The sequence below is a fragment of the Schistocerca nitens genome, chromosome 7 (assembly GCF_023898315.1).
Source record: "Schistocerca nitens isolate TAMUIC-IGC-003100 chromosome 7, iqSchNite1.1, whole genome shotgun sequence".
In the NCBI taxonomy this organism is placed as follows: Eukaryota; Metazoa; Arthropoda; class Insecta; order Orthoptera; family Acrididae; genus Schistocerca; species Schistocerca nitens.
In genome coordinates, this window is record NC_064620.1 from 337,392,630 (window position 1) to 337,413,978 (window position 21,349).

The following is a 21,349-nucleotide window of genomic DNA, read 5'->3' on the forward strand; positions in this document are numbered from 1 at the left end:
ATCACTTAGGCAGTGCAGTGATCTTACCAAAGCTGAAGTAGGATCAAATGTTCTCCAGAAAATGTTCATTCGCAGCACATACATGTAATTTTTATACCACTCTTAAGATTGTTTCAGCCAACACTACTGTATACACAAAGATGACAACAGTAGAAAATTATAGCAAAATACAAAAGATTTGTATATTATTATTACTTAGTGGAAGAGTGGTAGCTGATATGCCACATAAGCAACTGTAATCTTATGCATTTCTATATGTATTTGAGAGTCTAGGGAACACCAATAGGGCTCCAGTTCTGGGATAAGTTTTAATGACTTTATAGAGGACAGGTAAATAGATGAAATTAGAGGCATTGTTTTGTCCTGGAGATGAGAATCTTGCTGGTAACTATGAGTGGACATCGATTAATGGCACAAAATGAAGAACATAAGAATAAATTCATCAATCGGAAACCCATATGGATACTCCCCATTAGAGTACGATGACAAATACAGAAAATTTTTGTGTAATAAGAGGTCTCCCTCACCCACCCTCTCTGAATTTATTGGGTAGAACAAGAGGAATCTGCAATAAATGCACTCTTCCTAATACGTTAAAATTTTAAAGAAAAAAAGGCCTGTTTGAGATGGGTGTTATTACAGTAGCTGAAATGAAATTGCCTTATAACAGTGATTTCTGCTGTAGGAATTGTATAAATTTTCATTTGGAATATAATAAAGAAAGAGCAGAACAAGTGGTGGTGTGCTAGGCGGAGAGTCGGGACAGATAGTGAAAGGATACAAGCAGTACACCTGTGGACTGTTTGAAGAACTAATACACTAGGAGAACACAAAACCATCAGTTGCTTAGAATGTAAACTTCCATGCGTGCCTCCACTCAGAATGAAGACAGTGAGGGAAAATTATCAGTGAGCTGAATGAAGTCGCTAGTGGTACTAAGGGTGATTAAAACCTCGTTGTAATGGGTGACTGGAATGCTGCTGTAGGTGAAGGGGACAGTAGTTAAATAATTATACACTTTGCATTTGGAGAAAAGAATTAACAGACAAGTTGGTTGGTTGAGTTCTGAATCAGAAATATACTTTCGGTGGGTTTAGTGTCGTCTACGTAAATGATGTGGTTAGAATGCCCCAGGAGACTTGTACAATTTTGACTATGTGTTAGATTCATGATTGGGCCATACTTTCAGGCACTGTTGATAAAAAACACTATTTTAAACAACACTATCTTCATAAAGTCTCCACAGTTTTAGGGTACTACCTTTAAATGCCTCACTGATATTTTTTTAACTTTTTATTTGGTATTTTTTTAATGCAGAGGATGAACAGATAGGTGCATAGTACAGTTTTAAATAATCAAGATAATCCTGGCAAATTTAAACTTAAATTTGAGACCTGAGTTTCTCCTGGCATGTACAATGTACAAATAATTTACAGGAATGCAGCTGTGTGACACTGTCAACAACTGCAGATATTTTGACAGGACCACACCCTCTCATTTTCAAGACAAAACCGCAGTAAGTAAGCGCTATGCAAGCGAATTTAAAACTTCTGTTAGCAGAACAATACCAGAAAGATGTAACACACACACACACACACACACACACACACACACACACACACACACACAGAAGCATACAACATACTGTAAACCCTAGCACCACCACACAACCAAAGATGACTGATGTCAGAAGTTACTGATAGTGAAAATTAACAACCGAGGTGAGGTAGCATTCATTCTGTCCCTCTGTGTTTGACAAGGGAGAAAGCAGGACTCAATGCAGAATTTAAGCAAAACCTCTATCTCTATTTATAAGGTCACTTAATAATTTAATTTCAACTACTTCCTTAATAAATTATCCTAATTAGGTGGAAATGCATGCTAGAATCTCCTTGTTATATTCCGTAGGACGACTGGTGCCAAGACAATGTTCTGCAGTAGCAGATTTGCTCGGCTGCTGTAAGCGTGTGTGACGCTTCTGCACAGTACGCCAATCCAACAAATACAGTAGACAGCCACCTAACACCAACCAAAATCATTGTTTATGGAACCTAAAAGGACCCTAATTTTAGATGGTGGTTGAAAAATTCATTTCACATTATATTTTTGCAAAATATGATCAATCCTGCTGGAGATGCTCCCTTTGAAAGCTAAAAGGTCATGGAATTTTGATGCCATCTCAGTATTATCATCTCTCACTCGGTGCACAATTGGTCAATCTGTCTTTTCAGTATAACCATTCTCACAAAAGATTACTTCAAGATGGGCTATCTCATCTAACACTCTCTCACTGCGTGACAGGATGTGGGCAGTGTGAACCAAGGTACGAAGTACACCTTTGTGCTGAGCCAGATGGTGACAACTATTGATCTGTAGATACAAATAGGGTGAGTAGGCTTTCTATAAGTGACATGTCCCAAAGTACCATCAATCTTCTTTCTGACCAATACATAAAGGAAGGGAAGGCAGCCAGCCTTTTCCATCTCCATCACAAAACAAATGTTTGGGTGGATTGAATTCAGGTGTTCTCATTGAAGCAGAGGAGTGTAATAAATTTGTGGAATCACTCTCAACATTTTATACATTGTAAAATTACGCTCCCCAAGAAAGGTTATCCAAGGAAAGAATTCTAATTCAAACAGCTCCTCTGGTGTACATGATATCTATCATTGCCTCTCAGTTCCCTGAAACATTTGATTCTGTGTGCTTTTTATAATACACAAAATCGATTCATCAAAAAGAATTCAGGAGGCAGTAATGACAGAGTCGTCCACTTCATGGAGGTACATGCAGTGGGCCCTTCTATCTCCTTCAGGATGTTCAAAGCAGTTCCTCTTCCAGGCAACAGTGTGTTAGCGACACTCCGTTCCAATCCTTGTATACCCATCATCTTTACTATTGTGCCACTTTACCGAGTCTGTTGTGGCAAGAAATGAGATGAGGAGACATCTAATGATACTAACCCCTCCTCAGTCTCACTATCTTCATAATTGGCTGTCCCTGACAGGAAATCACCATCTGAATCTGATAAATCACTTTATGATGCAGTATCTGAGTTCTCCAGAATACACAAAATCTGGCAGGATAAATTGAAAATTGTTGTTTCAGGCAAAAAACACTAACTGAAGAGGCGAGTAGCAGTGACAACTTACAAAATACCACTGAAAAGTTATGTTACAATGTTAATTGTGAGAACTCCAATAATGTTTGGATGTAGATGTAGAATCATCATTTGAGGCTGCAATTGTTGACCAAAGCAAAATGCAAAGCAAGTACCTTTGTAATTATGGGCATAGCAATATTTTAGAATGGTGTTATACTAGGTGTCAGTTAACTCCTCTCACTATTCTAGAAGTAGTTCATTACATTTCCATGAACTTCGTAGAATCACTCTCAACATTTAACTCCATTAGCTTAGGAATTGCAATTACGAACAATTTAAATTGGAAAGAGCACAGAGAAAATGTGGGAACACAAACCAAAGACTGTGTTTCATTGGCAGAAAACTTAGAGAATGTAACAGATATACTAAAGTGACTGTGTACACTACGCTTGTCCATCCTGTTTTGGAGTAGTGCTGTGTGGTCTGGGATCCTTACCAGATAGGATTAATGGAGTACATTGAGACAGTTTAAAGAACAGCTGGACGTTTTGTGAGAGGGAGAGTGTCACAGACATGATGTAGGATTTGGGGTGGACATCACTAAAACAAAGTACACTCCTGGAAATGGAAAAAAGAACACATTGACACCGGTGTGTCAGACCCACCATACTTGCTCCGGACACTGCGAGAGGGCTGTACAAGCAATGATCACACGCACGGCACAGCGGACACACCAGGAACCGCGGTGTTGGCCGTCGAATGGCGCTAGCTGCGCAGCATTTGTGCACCGCCGCCGTCAGTGTCAGCCAGTTTGCCATGGCATACGGAGCTCCATCGCAGTCTTTAACACTGGTAGCATGCCGCGACAGCGTGGACGTGAACCGTATGTGCAGTTGACGGACTTTGAGCGAGGGCGTATAGTGGGCATGCGGGAGGCCGGGTGGACGTACCGCCGAATTGCTCAACACGTGGGGCGTGAGGTCTCCACAGTACATCGATGTTGTCGCCAGTGGTCGGCGGAAGGTGCACGTGCCCGTCGACCTGGGACCGGACCGCAGCGACGCACGGATGCACGCCAAGACCGTAGGATCCTACGCAGTGCCTACCGCCACTTCCCAGCAAATTAGGGACACTGTTGCTCCTGGGGTATCGGCGAGGACCATTCGCAACCGTCTCCATGAAGCTGGGCTACGGTCCCGCACACCGTTAGGCCGTCTTCCGCTCACGCCCCAACATCGTGCAGCCCGCCTCCAGTGGTGTCGCGACAGGCGTGAATGGAGGGACGAATGGAGACGTGTCGTCTTCAGCGATGAGAGTCGCTTCTGCCTTGGTGCCAATGATGGTCGTATGCGTGTTTGGCGCCGTGCAGGTGAGCGCCACAATCAGGACTGCATACGACCGAGGCACACAGGGCCAACACCCGGCATCATGGTGTGGGGAGCGATCTCCTACACTGGCCGTACACCACTGGTGATCGTCGAGGGGACACTGAATAGTGCACGGTACATCCAAACCGTCATCGAACCCATCGTTCTACCATTCCTAGACCGGCAAGGGAACTTGCTGTTCCAACAGGACAATGCACGTCCGCATGTATCCCGTGCCACCCAACGTGCTCTAGAATGTGTAAGTCAACTACCCTGGCCAGCAATATCTCCGGATCTGTCCCCCATTGAGCATGTTTGGGACTGGATGAAGCGTCGTCTCACGCGGTCTGCACGTCCAGCACGAACGCTGGTCCAACTGAGGCGCCAGGTGGAAATGGCATGGCAAGCCGTTCCACAGGACTACATCCAGCATATCTACGATCGTCTCCATGGGAGAATAGCAGCCTGCATTGCTGCGAAAGGTGGATATACACTGTACTAGTGCCGACATTGTGCATGCTCTGTTGCCTGTGTCTATGTGCCTGTGGTTCTGTCAGTGTGATCATGTGATGTATCTGACCCCAGGAATGTGTCAATAAAGTTTCCCCTTCCTGGGACAATGAATTCACGGTGTTCTTATTTCAATTTCCAGGAGTGTAGTTTTCCATTGCATTGGAATCTTCTCACGAAATTTCGATCATCAACTTACTCTTCTGAATGTGAAAATATTTTGTTGATGGCGACCTACATAGGGAGAAACTGTCATCATAATAAAACAAGGGAAGTCACCATCATAATAAAACAAGGGAAGTCACCATCATAATAAAACAAGGGAAGTCACAGCACACATGGAAATATATAGGTGTTCGTTTTTTCCGTGCACTGTTCAAGATTGGAATAATAGAGAATTAATTTGAAGTTGGTTCGATGAACCCTCTGCCGTGCACTTAAGTGATTTGCAGAGTATCCCTGTAGATGTAGAAATTGTGAAAATTCAACAAAGTGCAGTATGCTGTTGGCAAAAGTAGAAAAAAATCATAAATTTTGGAGGAAAGATGTTAAAAACTTAATTCTATTTTGTGGAAAAAATAGTTGAGAGGTGTCTTTTGACCTCTCCTGCTATTCTAGTGGTGAGGGTTTAACCTCCAACATTCCATCCCATACAGTGCCTTATTATTATTATTATTATTATTATTATTATTTCTTTTCTTTCTCAGACGTTATGTCTGGTTATTATTATTATTATTATTATTATTATTATTATTGTTATTAATGACACCATCCTTCTGAGACCTCATGTCCCAGAGAGGGACTGTTTTGTATCTGGGAACTTTTACTCGTCATGCCGCCCTCATTAAACCAAACAGTAGAGCTACATGTAATTGAGAATTAGTATGACTGTAGTTTCATTTGCTTTTGCCACTTTGCAGTACCAGCATAATGAGGCCATGTTGGTTAAAGTGAAAGGGACAGGAAAGTTAATTATCCTGAAAAGGCTGCTGCTCCTTCAGGAACCATATGTTTATGTGGCCTCTCCACAGAGAACTCTCCATGGGGCTGCACCTGTTGTGGACTTATATGTATTGTTGAAGCATTGAAGCCATCTCATTCTGGCAAGGTCCATGATTCATAGGAGGGTTTAATCCAAATATGTAGGACAGTATGTATGTTCTTATCAGTCATTTGCACAAAAAACACAAGGTTAAAGTAACATGCTGAGCTGCCAAATGTACCTGAATATCTCTCTGAAAATTAATTAGGATAGACATGGAATTGCATCAGACATTATTTTTCTATGAATACTGGAAATGTTGCACAGCAGGTGGAATGAGGTCAACAATAGCACTGTGTCTGCTGTTGTATTACAGTATTGTTTACTGCCATGGGTTTGCAGATGTTGCTGGAAACATAGTATTCTTTGTCCAGAGTCTTGTGACTTACGTGGATTTAGGAGTGGAGAATCAAGAAGCAAAGCAAAATTTAGTCATTAATAATAATTTCATGTCAAGATAGTTTTTCATCTGGACATATCAGTGTATATTTGTAGCTACAAATTGTGAAGCAGTACCTTTTTGTTTGCATTCTGTTATGAAGGTATTTTAATTTTCAGATTTCGTGATTGGGCACTCAAAAGCAAGGATAATTTAGTGGCTCTGGGTTTTCCAGAATTCACAGTTGAAGATTTTCACGATACTGTAAGTAAGTTTATGAAGAAATTAAAATGTAGAATAATATGTGGTAAGAATGATACTATTTTTTAAGCTTTGGTAAAGGGGAAAAAATGCATCGGCACAATATTCTCTAGCATTGTAATAAACAAGATAACTCGCAAGAGTATTTCTGAAATATCCAAAATGGAATAGTGGCAATATTATGAAAAGCTATCTGCCATATAGTGGAGAGGTTGCGTCACAGACAGGCACAACAAAAAGACTGCTGTATAAGCAAGTTTTCAGCCAGAAGGCCTTCTTCCAAATTAAACAACATACACAAACACACTCATGCGAACACAACTCGCACACTCATGACCACAGTCTCCGACTGGCCTCGGCATTGAGACAGTTGTCGTGTGTGTGTGTGTGTGTGTGTGTGTGTGTGTGTGTGTGTGTGTGCGTGTGTGTGTGTGTGTGTGTGTGTGTGTGTGTGTGCACTCGCATCTAATTCAGAAGAAAACCTTTTGTCTGAAAGCTTGCGTGTTTAGCAGTCTCTTTTTGTTGTGCCTGTCTGCGACTCGACATATCCACTGTATGGTGAGTAGCAATCTCATCTTTTTCATAATATTGTGAAAACAGTACTTTTTCAAACTTCAACACAGTTGAGATTGTACTCCAGAGAAGATATGACACAAAAAATTGTTCTTTGGGATGCATTTTATGAGTTGAAAGTAAATGGGCATCGGTAATGAATTTGTGTGTGTGTGGGGAGGGGGGGGGGGGGGCAGGGGCAAAGTAGGTCTGAAATGGTAGGAAAGAAATTTACTTAATGTTCATTAATTGTAAAACAATTGGTTTTATCAAAGGAGATTGTAATAGTTGCTAATCCATTACGTTCAGAAATTGAATTTGTAGGTTAAAAATGGTCACAATAATTTTTTGATGGGAGGGGAGGATGGGGTTGATACAGTATTTTAAAACATGGCTTACTGTCTTCGTTAATATGTTGTAGTATCAGTTTCCAGTTTAAGTGCTCTCCCTTTAACACTGTTGGAAACTTGGAAACTAAATCAGAGTTCTCTTGCTCGCATCTTGACATACCTGGGAATAAATTAATCACAATTGTATGTTCCCTAGAAGGTTCCTTGCATATTTTAGCATAACAGATATTGATGTTTTAGTATCTGAATGTATACCCCAAACATGAAGACTGTTATTTTTTGCCTGTCACATTTAGCAATAGCAGAAGCAAGACACTCATAAATTTATTACTAAACAATAAATAGAAAGTGTAAAAAGTAAAAGACCCCCCCTCCCCGTGTGTGTGTGTGTGTGTGTGTGTGTGTGTGTGTGTGTGTGTGTGTGTGTGTGTGTGTGTGTGGCTGTGCCCACACTTGCACATTATACACATTATACCACAGGAAAATTTTGACTTAAAGGTGACAGGGAAACTGTAACTTAAAGGTGGTAGTCCATGGCGCTTATCCTCCCGAAACTGGATGTGACTGGATTCTGCACTGAAATACAGTGGCAAACTAAACATACTCTGTAATACTAAGACAGGAAAAAAAGTGGAAAATAACCTTGTAATTGGTGCCTGCTTCAGGAATATTATTTCAAAGATAAAACAGGATTTTAAATATGTAAGGCATTACATTTGCCTTGGCTGCTGTGAAATCATCAGACTCTCAAGAAAATATTAACGATTATTATAAGTTTGGTGTATAAAGAATCTCTTGCCAGTACACCATGTCATTACTGCAATTTGATTTGTAGTACTATGGAAATTGGGTAGTTCATAATCAGCATTATTATATTACTATTAGTATAACTACTGATGAGATTTGAACACATTAGGATTTAGTGAAAAACATGCAGGTGCCTCAGCTAGGCAGCAGTTTCTCATAGGAAGTAGAAAAGATTAAACCGATGCAGAACATTATAAATAGAAGTGAAAGAAAGTAACTGCTCAGCAGACTGTGGAAGCCTTCTTTTATTAAAACAGTAAGAAACAAGTATAGATTCGCTGGAAGGGAAATTGAAATAACAATAAGAGTAGCAGAACTCTGGTCCTTAGAGTAGCAGTGCATCTAATACATAACCTGTGCAGTCAGACAAGAAACAGGAAATCGGCCAGAACCAGGAAGATGGAACTATGTGAAAACACAAAACATGCAGGATTAGCCCAAAAGTAACAAGTCGAAATTGAAATTGCTAAATACTGACAATAAACTGCTAGAAAGTTATAAGCAAAAAGAGTTAAATTCTTAAACCATGACTGAGCAAGGTGGCGCAGTGGTTAGCACACTGGACTCGCATTCGGAAGGACAACTGTTCAATTCCGCGTCCGGCCATCCTGATTTAAGTTTTCCGTGATTTCCCTATATCACTTCAGGCAAATGCCGGGATGGTTCCTTTGAAAGGGCACGGCCGATTTCCTTCCCCATCCTTCCCTAACCCGAGCTAGTGCTCCGTCTCTAATGACCTCGTTGTCGATGGGACGTTAAACACTAATCTCCTCCTCCTCCTCTTAAACCATGCAGAGCATATGGAAAAATAAGACCTAGAAAGGGACAACAGAAGTGAGAAAAGGGTGAGGTAGGGGGAGATAGCAGCAGAAAAATAAAATAAAATAAACATAGTAGTAATATCTTCAGTGTATAAATAATAATTGATATAGAGTGAATGCAAAAGTAAGTATAAGGCAAACAAGAATGCTTGGAAAAACATGGAGAAGTGAAGGCAGGACTTCAAAGGATAGTAGATACACCACATATGTACTCTCCCTTATTTTAATTATGCAGGGTTTGCCTGTTGTGAATCTGGGGTGTGAGATACAGACAGTAGTAATGGCATGCTGAGGTCCACAGATATCTAGTGAATCGCGGAACATTATTGTGGACAGTATAACAAGAATTCTTTGTAAGGTCTTATCTTTTATATGACACGAGCTAAGGCTGCGAAACTTTTCGTGAAGCAGTTGTTTAATAGACTGTAATTCAATTATTTATAGGATAATTAGACAGAAACACTGTTGTATGGGAAGAGACCTACTTGCACAAAGCTCATGTGGAAAGTTCAGAGACACACGAAAATGTAATAGGGAATAGATCGCTGCTGCTGCTGCAATGAAGTACAATGCTTGATGTGGTGGTGGTGTGGGTATTCCTCTATGGATCAATTTTACAAGGATATTGGATGTGTTGTGACTGTTTGCCTTCTTTATTTCTTCATTGATTGTCCTCTGTGTCGACGTACTGCGTTGCTATGCTGACTGAAATATGAGATTTGTAATTCTGACACTGACTACTGTAAATAATGTAGCAGACAGGTGCACAGTTACGTTTCACAGTGCTTTAATTTCACTGTTCACAACCCCCCAATGATACACAGCTATATGGTCAGTGCACTATTGTTTAACTTTTGACAAGCCTCATTAATAGTTTGCAGACAAACCTCCACATACTGCTACAATAGTTTACTATTGAACATCTATGAGCAGTAAGAACCTAACCACAAAGTTCACAGTTCTTGAAGAATAGAAAGGCACGTATGGAGCAGACACTGTCATTGTTTTAACACTCGGCCTACTTGTGTAACGCTTATTTCACAGTTAAGTTGAAGCATTGTTGTTGTTCTAACCAACACAGGTTTCTCGTCTGAAACTCGGCCGTGTACGGACTGTCTCGTGACCAAAAATCAGGCTCTTATATATCATCACAATAATAGGCCATGAAATTACACATTGTTCGATGTTTAATTTACAGAAATTGCAATTAAAACTTAACTAATTAAATCAACTGAATGCATCGAAAAATTGGGTCTTTTTAACAGTTTCTTCTACTACAAGAGTTAAGCCAAATTATTTGTTTAAATCATGAAATTAACACATATAACTTTGCTAACATGTTTTCAAATGGAGCCAGACCGATCCTTTAAGATTATTATTAGTTGTTGTGCCAAATGTTTATAATTAGTACAGAATTTATATTTGTTTGTACGTCAAAAATAGAATTTAAGTTACGAAACAATCACTGATTTCACCTTATAACAAAAGATACTAACTAGGCATAGTCATAATAAATTAGAAAATCAATTACATACATAAAATAAGCACAAAATTAGATCTGGTGTTGTATTCTTTAAAACTGAGGGCCAACCTTCCTCTTTTATGAAAATACAGATTACAATCGCGTTTGTTAATGGTAATTAGTTAAAACTGAAAAAATGAATTTAAGCAGGCAGATGGCAAAACAAGGGGGGGGGGGGTGTATTAGAAAGATCCCAGCTTGCTTCGTCACAGTATCATAATATTAAAGCTTAAGAAAAAGAAATAAAACAATATAATTTATATGTGTAGGCGTTTCCCGACTTAGGTTGAAATGGATGGACAGGTAGTTACAATGCTCTTACAGTACAGTCCATCCTGGCATTCGCCATAAACAATTTAGAATACCTAGTACTTCAAAAACACATTTCCATGGCACAGGCATCCCAGAAACATCTCGGCTCCCTGTGCAAGATAATGCTAGTGTGCAATCCCTACTAAATACATCACATCTCTGAAATTGATTCCCATGCTTTCCAGCACCTCAATGAGCATTACAGGCATAATTTCCGTAAGTTATCCAACTGCTGACATTGTATATTGCCATCTTGGGGCACCACTATCCTACTTGTATCCTACCCACAGTGTTCCACCTTATTAACCCTTCTTGATACCCAGATCCTGCCTAGCTGACCTTCCCAACTTGCAACATTCCCTAAAATTTCCTTCCAACATGCCACTAAATCCAGAGCCAAAACAATCCTGGAACACTGTTGTTAACCTATCCACAAAATCCTTAGCCCCACAGAAGTTTGTCCTACCCAAAGGCCTCACCTTCAGCCCTAAACCCAAATTTAATCATGTTGGACCTGTCAAAGACCTGTTCTCCTTTTACTGGTCTCTGCAATGGGAACAGTTCTTTGCCATCAATCCCACCAACCAAAGCCAGCCTAATTCCAACACTGAACCATGCCTTTCCCAGGTCATATCACCATCCAACCGTGATCCTGACTCTTCCCCCCCCCTCCCCCCTTCCTCCCTGATTCGCCTTTCAGGGATTCCTCACCTCCAACCTGGCCTCACCATCCTCCTTCCCCAAGTCTGTTCCTAAAAACACCAAACTTCCAGCAAAAGAAAGGACGTCCTTACACAGCCTCAAAACAGAGCCTCACATAATATACTACCTGCAGACAAAGGTTCCACCACTGTCATTTTGAATTTCAGTGACCACTTGGTAGGTGACATCTGCGAATTGTCTTACTCCTCCACCTATAAACTCTGCCAGAGTGATCCCATCCCAGAAGTCCAGTATAACCTCCAATTCCTGCTTAAAGCCTTAGGCTCTTCCCAGAACCTCCTCCATGAATTCATTTCCTTCATCTCTCAGTGACACTCTGCACACCCACCATCTATATGCTTCCCAAAATCCACACACCCAACAATCCTGGATGCCCCATTGTTGCTGGTTATTGTGCCCCCACTGACAAGTATTTTGGCACTCACTGTCCAACACCTCCAACACATTGCCAAAATGTAGCTTCCCATGTTGAAGATACCAACTGCTTCCTTCTCCGACTCTTCACTATCCCCATCCCTTGACGTCCAAAACCCCAACTTGTCACTGTTAATGCAACTTCCCTTTATACCAACACTGCTCTTGCCCCATGGTCTTGCTGTTATTGAATACTGCCTCTCCCAACATCCCTCAGACTCCAGACCCACTACCTCATTCCCCATACACCTTACTGACTTGCTTCTAACACAAAACTACTTCTAGTATGAATGAAGGGCATACAAATAAATCCACGGTACAGTCATGGGCAGCTGCATGCACCCTCTTATGCCAGTCTGTTTATGGGCCATCTAGAGGAAACCTTAATAGCTTCCCAAGGTCATTATCTGGTTCAGTTTCATTGATTATCTTCATGATCTGGACTCAAGGCTGAGACACCCTCTTGTCGTCCCTCCACAACTTTGAAAACTTCTTTCCCATCTATTTCACCCAGTCCTTCTCAACCCAGTGTGCCACCTTCCTGGATGTTGATCTCCACCCCTGATGGCTCCATCCACACACCTGTCCATACTAATCACTCTAAAACCATCAGCATTGTCTGCATTTTGACAGCTGTCACTCTTTTCACACACAAAAATTGCTTCCCTACAAATGAGAGGTAGGCACTACCCCAAGTCCACAAACAGATTTCCTTTGCTACTTCCTCATACAACCCTAATCATCCTACCACCCCTCAAGAATCAACTATGGAAGAGCACGCTGCTCCTCACCCAGCATCGCCCTGGACTGGAGCAACAAACCATATCCTTCCCAAGGGCTTTGATTATCTCTCATACTGTCCTGAAATGAGGAACATCCAACTCAAGACCCCCTCTCCTCAAGTGGTTTTCCATTGCCCACTCGACCTATGTGATATCCTTGTCCATGCCTATGCCACGCCCGTTCTGAACCTTTTGCCACAATGGTCATATCCCTGTGGAAGACTCGGGTGAAAGACCTGCCTTCACTTACCCAGCACATTCTAACTGCAGCCCTGTCACAGGCTTCTCCTTGCTCATCAACTGTCCACCAGAATGAATGGCTACCGGAAAACTGTCCAACAACCATATTGACCATCCAGTAGCACAACACGCTGTTAGTCACAAAGAATTCATTGGCTGTTTCACATCTCCTGCCATCTGGAGCCTTCCCTCTAGCACCAGCTTTTCTGAACTGTACAGATGGGAGCTATCCCTGCAACACATCCTTTGCTTCCGTAATTCTCGTGTCATCCTAAACTGCTGTCTGGACACCATCTAGCAAATATGCCACACGCACCAGCTCTGCTGCTCACGTCTCACAGGCCTAGTCCATGCATCCTACCACGTCTGCCCATCCTCCTCATTGCTACTGAACTTCATCTATTGTATTCCTCCCAGATCACTTACCTCTCCACCAGATTAGACATGAATTATATGTTTTCGTGCATGCCGTCCCTTACTGATATCAGATACTTCATTGTATTCATTTTTTTAAAATAAAACACTGTCAAAGGCTTTTGTAAAGTATACATATAACTATTTAGTGAGTTTTTTTAGTAAAAATCTCAACATTTTTCAATTACTTGTTCTAAACTAAAACTGGTATCAGTTCAGTGGTCTTCTCTAAAACCCATTCTGTACTCAATAAGCTAATATTTAGCTACTGCTTTGAGTTCTTCAATTTCATCAAACACCAATGCTTTGAGAGCAATTTTCAAAATAACTGCTCTGTTGTTCTATAATATGAGATAGAATTGATGGCCAGACGTACCTCTGGGAGAAAAGTCAGTACCACCAATGGACAATACTGCAAAAGGACATATACTATCCTAGGTTTGAGAACTAATAGTTCCTTAATCAGAGAGGCGAGATGGATAGAATCCCAAGGATGAGAGGGTCCCACAATTGGGTGCCACACGTCACCTTCCCAAGTCTGGGCAAAGATCAAATGTCTTTTCTGGTACCAGGCCTCAACAGCTGTCCCCGCTGTTACCATAAATGGTGAGGTATGTACCGGCGCAAACGCGATTGCTGAGCACTTTGCTCGAGCCTCTGCGTCCGAGAATTACCCCCCAGCCTTTCGCACACTCAAACGGCGGCTCGAAGGGAACATCCTGTCATTCACTACACGCTTCGGTGAATCCTATAACGCCCGATTTATAGAGTGGGAGCCCCTCAGTGCCCTCATTGCCCTGACATTGCTCCTGGGCGTGATCGCATCCACAGCCAGATGATTAAACATCTATATAATACTGTTTTCTCCATGCGGGAATTCCAACACGCACTCTCTTCTTCTCGCTCTTCCGCCCCAGGACCAGATGGTGTCCACATCCAAATGTTGCTGCATTTATCATACCATAGTCTGCGTTACCTCCTTCGCCTTTATAATCGAATTTTTACAGACAGTACTTTTCCCAGAAGATGGTGGGAAGCTATAGTTGTTCCTGTTCCGAAACCTGGAATGGACAAACATATCCCATCTAACTGCCGCCCCATTTCTTTCATGAGTAGTGTATGTAAAGTTTTGGAGTGTATGGTGAATTGCAGTTTAGCCTGGTGGCTGGGGTCCCGAAGCCTTTTAATACTTGACCAATGCGGTTTCTGAAAGCATCGTTCTGCAGTTGACTATCTTGTTGCACTATCCACTTATATCATGAACAATTTTCTCAGGAAACGCCAGGGACAGGCATCCTCCGCACACTGTTCTCTTGGGGCTTTTGAGGTCGGCTGCCCCTTTTTATTTGTGAATTTATGGTAGAGTGCACATTTAAAGTGCGGGTGAACACTACTCTGTCCCGTACTTTCTCCCAAGAAAACGGGGTACCCAGGGCTCCGTGCTAAGTGTTGTACTGCCATTGCCATAAATCCAATTATGGATTGTCTCCTTCCCGATGTCTCGGGCTCCCTCTTTGTGGACAATTCTGCGATCTACTACAGCTCTCAACGGACCAGCCTTCTTGAACGACACCTTCAAGGATGTCTCGATTGACTCCACTCTTGGAGCATTGAAACTGGCTTCTGCATTCTCCCCAGTAAGACCGTTTGTGTCAGTTTTTGGCGTCGTACAGAGTTTCTTCAGCCTTCCCTCCATCTAGGCGCTGTCAACCTTCCCCTCGCGGACGTCACTAAATTCTTGGGTCTTACGTTTGACAGAAAACTGTACTGGTCCTCCCACGTTTCCTATCTTTCGGCTCGCTGTCTGCGATCCCTCAACACCCTCCGCGTTCTGAATGGTACCTCCTGGGGGCCGGACTGAGTGGTCCTTCTCCGCCTCTATCGCCCCTTAGTGCGCTCTAAATTGGACTATGGAAGCATAGTTTACTCCTCTGCTTGGCCGTCTATTCTTCGGCGTCTCGACTGTGTCCACCACCGTGGATTGCGTTTAGCGTCTGGAGCTTTTTACATTAGCCCTGTGGAATGCCTTTATGCTGAGACTGCTGACCCTCCGCTGTCCAATTGGCGAGCTGTCCTTCTGAGTCGCTATGCTAGCCATCTATCTTCCACATCTGCTAATCCGGCCCACGACCTTTTTTTCAATGCCTCCTTGGATTTAGGGTATGCAGGCCGCCCTTCCTCTCTACTACCACCAGGAGTCCACTTCCGTCAACTGCTACATTCTCTTTCCTTCCACTTCCGTAAAACTTTCTAGACAACTGGGGTTACAGCACCGCCTTGGCTCCGCCCGCGGACCTACCTGCTCCGTGACCTTTGTCAGTCTCCCAAGATGGTACCCCTCCTCTCGTTTATCGTCGGGCATTTGCTACTCTATGCATACAAATGAAGGATGCCGCATTTATTTACACTGACGGCTCAAAAACATCATTTGGTGTTGGGAGTGCCTGTATTGTTGGCGACACCCCTAATCGATTTCGGCTTCCCGACCAGTGTTCGGTTTTTACTGCGGAGCTTTACGCTGTTCTCCAGCTGTCCAATACATCCGTCGCCATCAGCGGGTACGGTATATTATATTCTCAGATTTGCTCAGCTCTCTCCTCAGTCTCCAAGCTCTCTACTCTGTCCACCCTCTGGTCCACCGGATTCAGGACTGTCTCCACTTGCTCCACTTGAGGGGCGTCTCTGTGGCATTCCTCTGGATCCCAGGACATGTTGGTATCCGTGGAAATGAGGTGGCCGATATAGTGGCCAAGTCTGCAGTCTCTCTTCTTCAGCCTGCTGTTTGCATATTTCCCTTCGCCAATCTACAGAGTGTTTTATGTCATTGTGTTGCTCTTTTATGGCACGCACTTTGGTCTACGCTTCCCACTAATAAATTGAGGGATGTGAAAGCTCTTCCCTGTGCTTGGACCTCTTCCTCCTGAACTTGTCGTCGGGAGGAGGTAATTTTAACTAGACTCCAGATAGGGCACTGTCTTTATAGCCATTGACATCTTTTAAGTGGCGATCCTCCCCCCGCTTTGTCCCCATTGCTCTCAACTGTGGACGGTGAGACACCTTTTAATTGAGGCCCCCTATTTTACTCCGTTACGCGCCCGTCTACAGCTGTCGCCTGATATATCTTCCATTTTAGCAGATGACACGCGCTCAGCCGATCGTGTCCTCGAGTTTATTAGTGTCAGTGAGATGACGTCGGTCATTTGAAGCTCTTTTTGGGGAAAACAACCCCCTCCCATTCTATAGTGGTTTTCTAAGCTTTCCTTCTGTTTTTTAGTTTCCCCACTTTTTGAGTTTCGCTCCCTTTGCTGCTAATTTCCTTTTTTTTTCCCCCCCCTAAGCCACAGACCGGGCGCTAATGACCATAGCAGTTTTGCGCCCTAAAACCAAAACAAAAAAACAGAAAGCTCCTGGGCCTGATTGCATCCACAGCCAGATGATTAAACATCTCTCATATGACTACAAGCGGCATCATCTCATCATCTTCAACCGGATCTGATGTGATGGCGTCTTTCCATCGCAGTGGCAGGAGAACACCATCATTCCGATGCTCAAACCTGCTAAAAACCCACTTGATGTGTATAGCTATCGACCCATTAGCCTCACCAACGTTCTTTGTAAGCTGCTGGAATGTATGTTATGTTGGCGGTTGGGTTGGGTCCTGGAGACAAGTACGTGGCTTGCTGACTCCATGTCAGGGCGGCTTCCGCCAGGGTCGCTCTACCACTGCAACACCTGATTGCTGTCTTTTTGAGTTACGACACGCTTGGCGACATCATATCCTTGCCACATTGTACGAGTGGGGTCTCCGGGGACCATTCCCAATTTTTATCCAAAACTTCCTGTTGCTCTGTACTTTCCGTGTCCAAGTTGGTGACACCTATAGTTCCATTCATATCCAGGAGAATAGAGTCCTGCAGGGCTCTGTATTGAGTGTCTCTCTATTCTTAGTGGCCATTAATGGTCTAGCACCAGCTGTAGGGCCATCCATCTCACGCGCTCTCTATGTAGACGACTTCTGCATTTCGCACTGCACCTCCAGGGAGCCATCCAGAAGGTGCAGTCAGGGGCTCTAGCCCACGGCTTCTGGTTTTCAGCCGCAAAGTCATGTGCCATGGACTTCTGTCGGTGTCGTACCATTCATCCGAAACCCGCACTTCACCTTATTGACGATCCACTCACTGTGGTGGAGACATATCAATTCCTAGGACTGGTTTTCAAAGCTCGATTGACTTGGCTCCCTCAACTTTGTCAGCTTAAGCAGAAGTACTGTGCAGTACCTCAATGCCCTCCGTTGTCTGAGCAACATCAATTGGGGGTGCAGATCGCTGTACGTTGCTGAACCTCGAGAGAGCCCTTGTCCAATCCCGAATTGACTATGGGAGTGTGGTTTATGGTTTAGCAGCGCCTTCAGCATTGCATTTACTCGACCCTGCATCATTGTGGGGTTCGATTAGTGACAGGAGCTTTTAGGACAAGTCCGATGACCAGCGTAATGGTGGAGGCTGGTGTCCCTCCACTGCAGATCAGACGTGCGCAACTGCTCGCCAGTGACGCAGCGCACATTCATAGTTTCCCTGAGCATCCGAATTACCGTCTCCTTTTCCCGTCCGCGGCAGTCAATCTCCCGCATCGGCGGCCCAGATCAGGGCTAACGATTGTGGTCTGCGTGCGGTCCCTTCTCTCTGAACTGGAGTCCTTACCTTTACCACCTCTACTTATGGTCCGTTCACGTACGCCTCCATGGTGTACTCCTTGGCCACAGCTTTGTCTGGACCTTTTGCATGGCCCTAAGTACTCCGTTAATGCCACCGCACTCCGCTGTCACTTCCTTTCAATTCTTGACGAGTTCCGGGGTTCTGAAGTGGTTTACACCAATGGTTCGGTGGCTGACAGTCATGTAGGATTCGCATATTATCATGGAGGACATATTGAGCAGCACTCCTTGCCAGTTGGCTGCCGTGTTTTCACTGCAGAGCTGGTGGTCATATCTCGTGCTCTTGAGTACATCCGCTGATGACCTGGCGAGTCATTTTTCCTGTGTACTGACTCATTGAGCAGCCTACAAGCTATTGATCAGTGCTACCCTCGCCACCCTCTGGTAGCGCCCATTCAGGAGTCCATCTATGTCCTGGAACAGTCCCGCCATTCCGTGGTGTTTGTGTGAACCCCAGGACACGTAGGAATCCGTGGCAACGAACTTGCCGACAAGCTGGCCAAACAGGTGACGCGGAAACCACTTCTGGAGATAGGCATCTCCAAAGCTGACCTGCGTTCTGTCTTACACTGCATGGTTTTCTGGCTTTGGGAGACGGAATGGCATAACAGCACGCACAACAAACTGCATGTCATTAAGGAGACTATGAAAGTGTGGAAGTCTGCCATGCAGGCCTCTCGCAGGGAATCGGTTGTCCTCTGCCAGCTCCGCATTGGCCATAAGTGGCTAACGCATGGTTACCTACTCCGTCGCGAGGACCCACCTCAATGTCGCTGTGGCTCCCAAATGACAGTCGTCCACCTCTTGCTGACTGCCCACTTTTAGCCGCTCTGCGGCAGACTTTTAACTACCCAGCACCCTGCTTTTGGTGTTGGGCGACAATGCCTCCACATCAACTTCAGTTTTACATTTTATCCGTGAGGTTTTATACTTCTATGTGGGGTTTTAGCGCATGTGCTTTGTCCCTCTGCATCCTCCACCCTAGTGCTTTTAGGGTGGGGGTTGTAATGTGTTAAAGAGTTGCTGGCTTTTTATTTTCGTGGTTGGCCAGCCACTGTAATCTGCTTTCATGTTTTACTCTCTTCTGTTTCTAGCGTCTCTGTTGTTTTCTTGCCCTCTTTTGTTCCTTTTAATGTTCGTTGCCTTCCCTTCGTTCTGGTGGCTTTTCCTTTCTTTACATTTTGTGTTATATGTTTCGTCCATTTTATTATCACACTTGTGGCATTGTTTTATTAGGAACAATGGACTGATGACCTTGTAGTTTTGTCCCTTCTCCTGCCTTTAAACCAACCAGCCAACCAACCAACCTACCTACCTGTGGTGGGGATTTGCATGAGGGTGATTGTCCGCCTCCTTCTCCCTACTGTATCAACTGTAATGGTGGCCATGCCACCTCTTCTCAGGATTGTCCCGTGTATCTTGATGAGCTGGCTGTCCAAGAGATCCAGGTAAAGGCAAAAGTGCCTTACCCAGTCGCTCTCAAGTTACTGACTAGTCGCAAACCCTGTGTTCTCTTGCCTTGCGCCTATAGTTCTGTTCTTGTCACCCCTTACTCCACGAAGGACATGGCCACACAGACATGGCGACCTCCAATTCAGCTCTGAGGTTGCGAAATCACCCAGTGTCAAGGTAGCATCGCCATCCCCTCGTTCAGCTCTCCAACAAGCCGTCAGACTCTCGCCTCAAGGGGCAAAGCAACAGCTACCCTACACAACCAGTAGGCCGGAAAGAACAGGAGTAGTACTCCTGTGAAGACTTCCTCCATCCCTCCAACCAAACACCACCAGACTTTTCCTCAAACCGGAAAGGCTCAAAGAAGTCCACCAAAGGCAAATGGTCTTCTCATTTGCCAACTCACAGATCCTCTTAGATGGTGTCGCCGGTGTGCACCACCAACCGTTTTTCAGTGTTAGACTCCACAGACCGACCACGCAAGCAAGTTGACACTTCTGTGGACCCCATGGAGCAGGATCATCCTGCTTCTGTGCCCTGTAGTAGGGACTCTTCACAGACTGTCACTCGGCAGCCACTGAGGTGACGCTCCATCTCTTCCTCATCGTGACTCTCCTCCAATGGAACTTTCATGGCGAAGAGCATTTACGGCTGCTTTTAGCATTGCAGCGTCCCCTAGTAGTCTGCCTTCAGGAAATGAAATTGTGCCCCCACGACCGCTTTGAGCTTTCACATTTCTTACTGGTTTGTTTTGACCTTCTGCCTGAGGTTGGCATTCCATTTCTTGGGGGCATCTTGCTGCTCATACAGGATGACATTCATAGTCACGCCATCTCCCTGACTACCCATCTTCAAGCTGTTGTTCGCCTTTCCCTACCCACATGACTTTTTCCCTCTATACCGTTTATGTCCCTCCGTCATTCGGTATCACCAGGACAGACTTCCTTCATCTTCTTGGACAGCTACCTCCCCCATTTTTATTACTCAGCAATTTCAGTGTGCATCATCCCCTTTGGGCTTCTTCCAGGACCTGTCAGAGAGCTGCCCTCTTGGCTGACCTCCTTAACCAACTTAACCTCTGCTGTCTTACCACTGGAGCACCCGTTTTCCTTTCTGGCTTCTCGCACACCTATTCCCATTTGGACCTATCCTTCTGCACTGCCCAGCTTGCCCGTCGTCTTCAGTGGTCCATTCTCTCCTGACACCTACTCAAGTGACCATTTCCTGTGTGCTATCCGTTTGCTGACTCCTACTCCGTCTGTGTGCACACCCAAATGACAGCTTACTAAGGCTGACTGCCTGCTTTACTCCTCCCTGGCGACCTTCGAAGAACAAGATTCCCCAGCTGTGATGACCAGTGGAATATGTCACAAACATCATCCTTACTGCAGCAGAACGTTCCATTACTTTCATTTCCTCTTTACCACATCATGTCTCACTCCCTTCACTTCAAAACGATTTTACACAGAGTATACGAAGGAACTTGCCCCCCTTCTTGCAGCGGTGTACCGTAGGTCTCTAGAAGAGCGTAGCGTTCCAAAGGATTGGAAAAGGGCACAGGTCATCCCTGTTTTCAAGAAGGGA

General features: G+C 44.1%; 1 protein-coding gene across 1 annotated transcript in view; it reads left to right on the forward strand.

Annotated features, from left to right (window-relative positions):
• Positions 1-21,349, forward strand: part of LOC126195136 (ubiquitin thioesterase otubain-like) — a 47,917-nt gene that overhangs the window by 14,447 nt on the left and 12,121 nt on the right. The window contains exon 4 of the mRNA XM_049933634.1: positions 6,581-6,665. Coding sequence (XP_049789591.1) covers positions 6,581-6,665 — 85 coding nt within the window. The remainder of the gene's footprint in view (positions 1-6,580; positions 6,666-21,349) is intronic.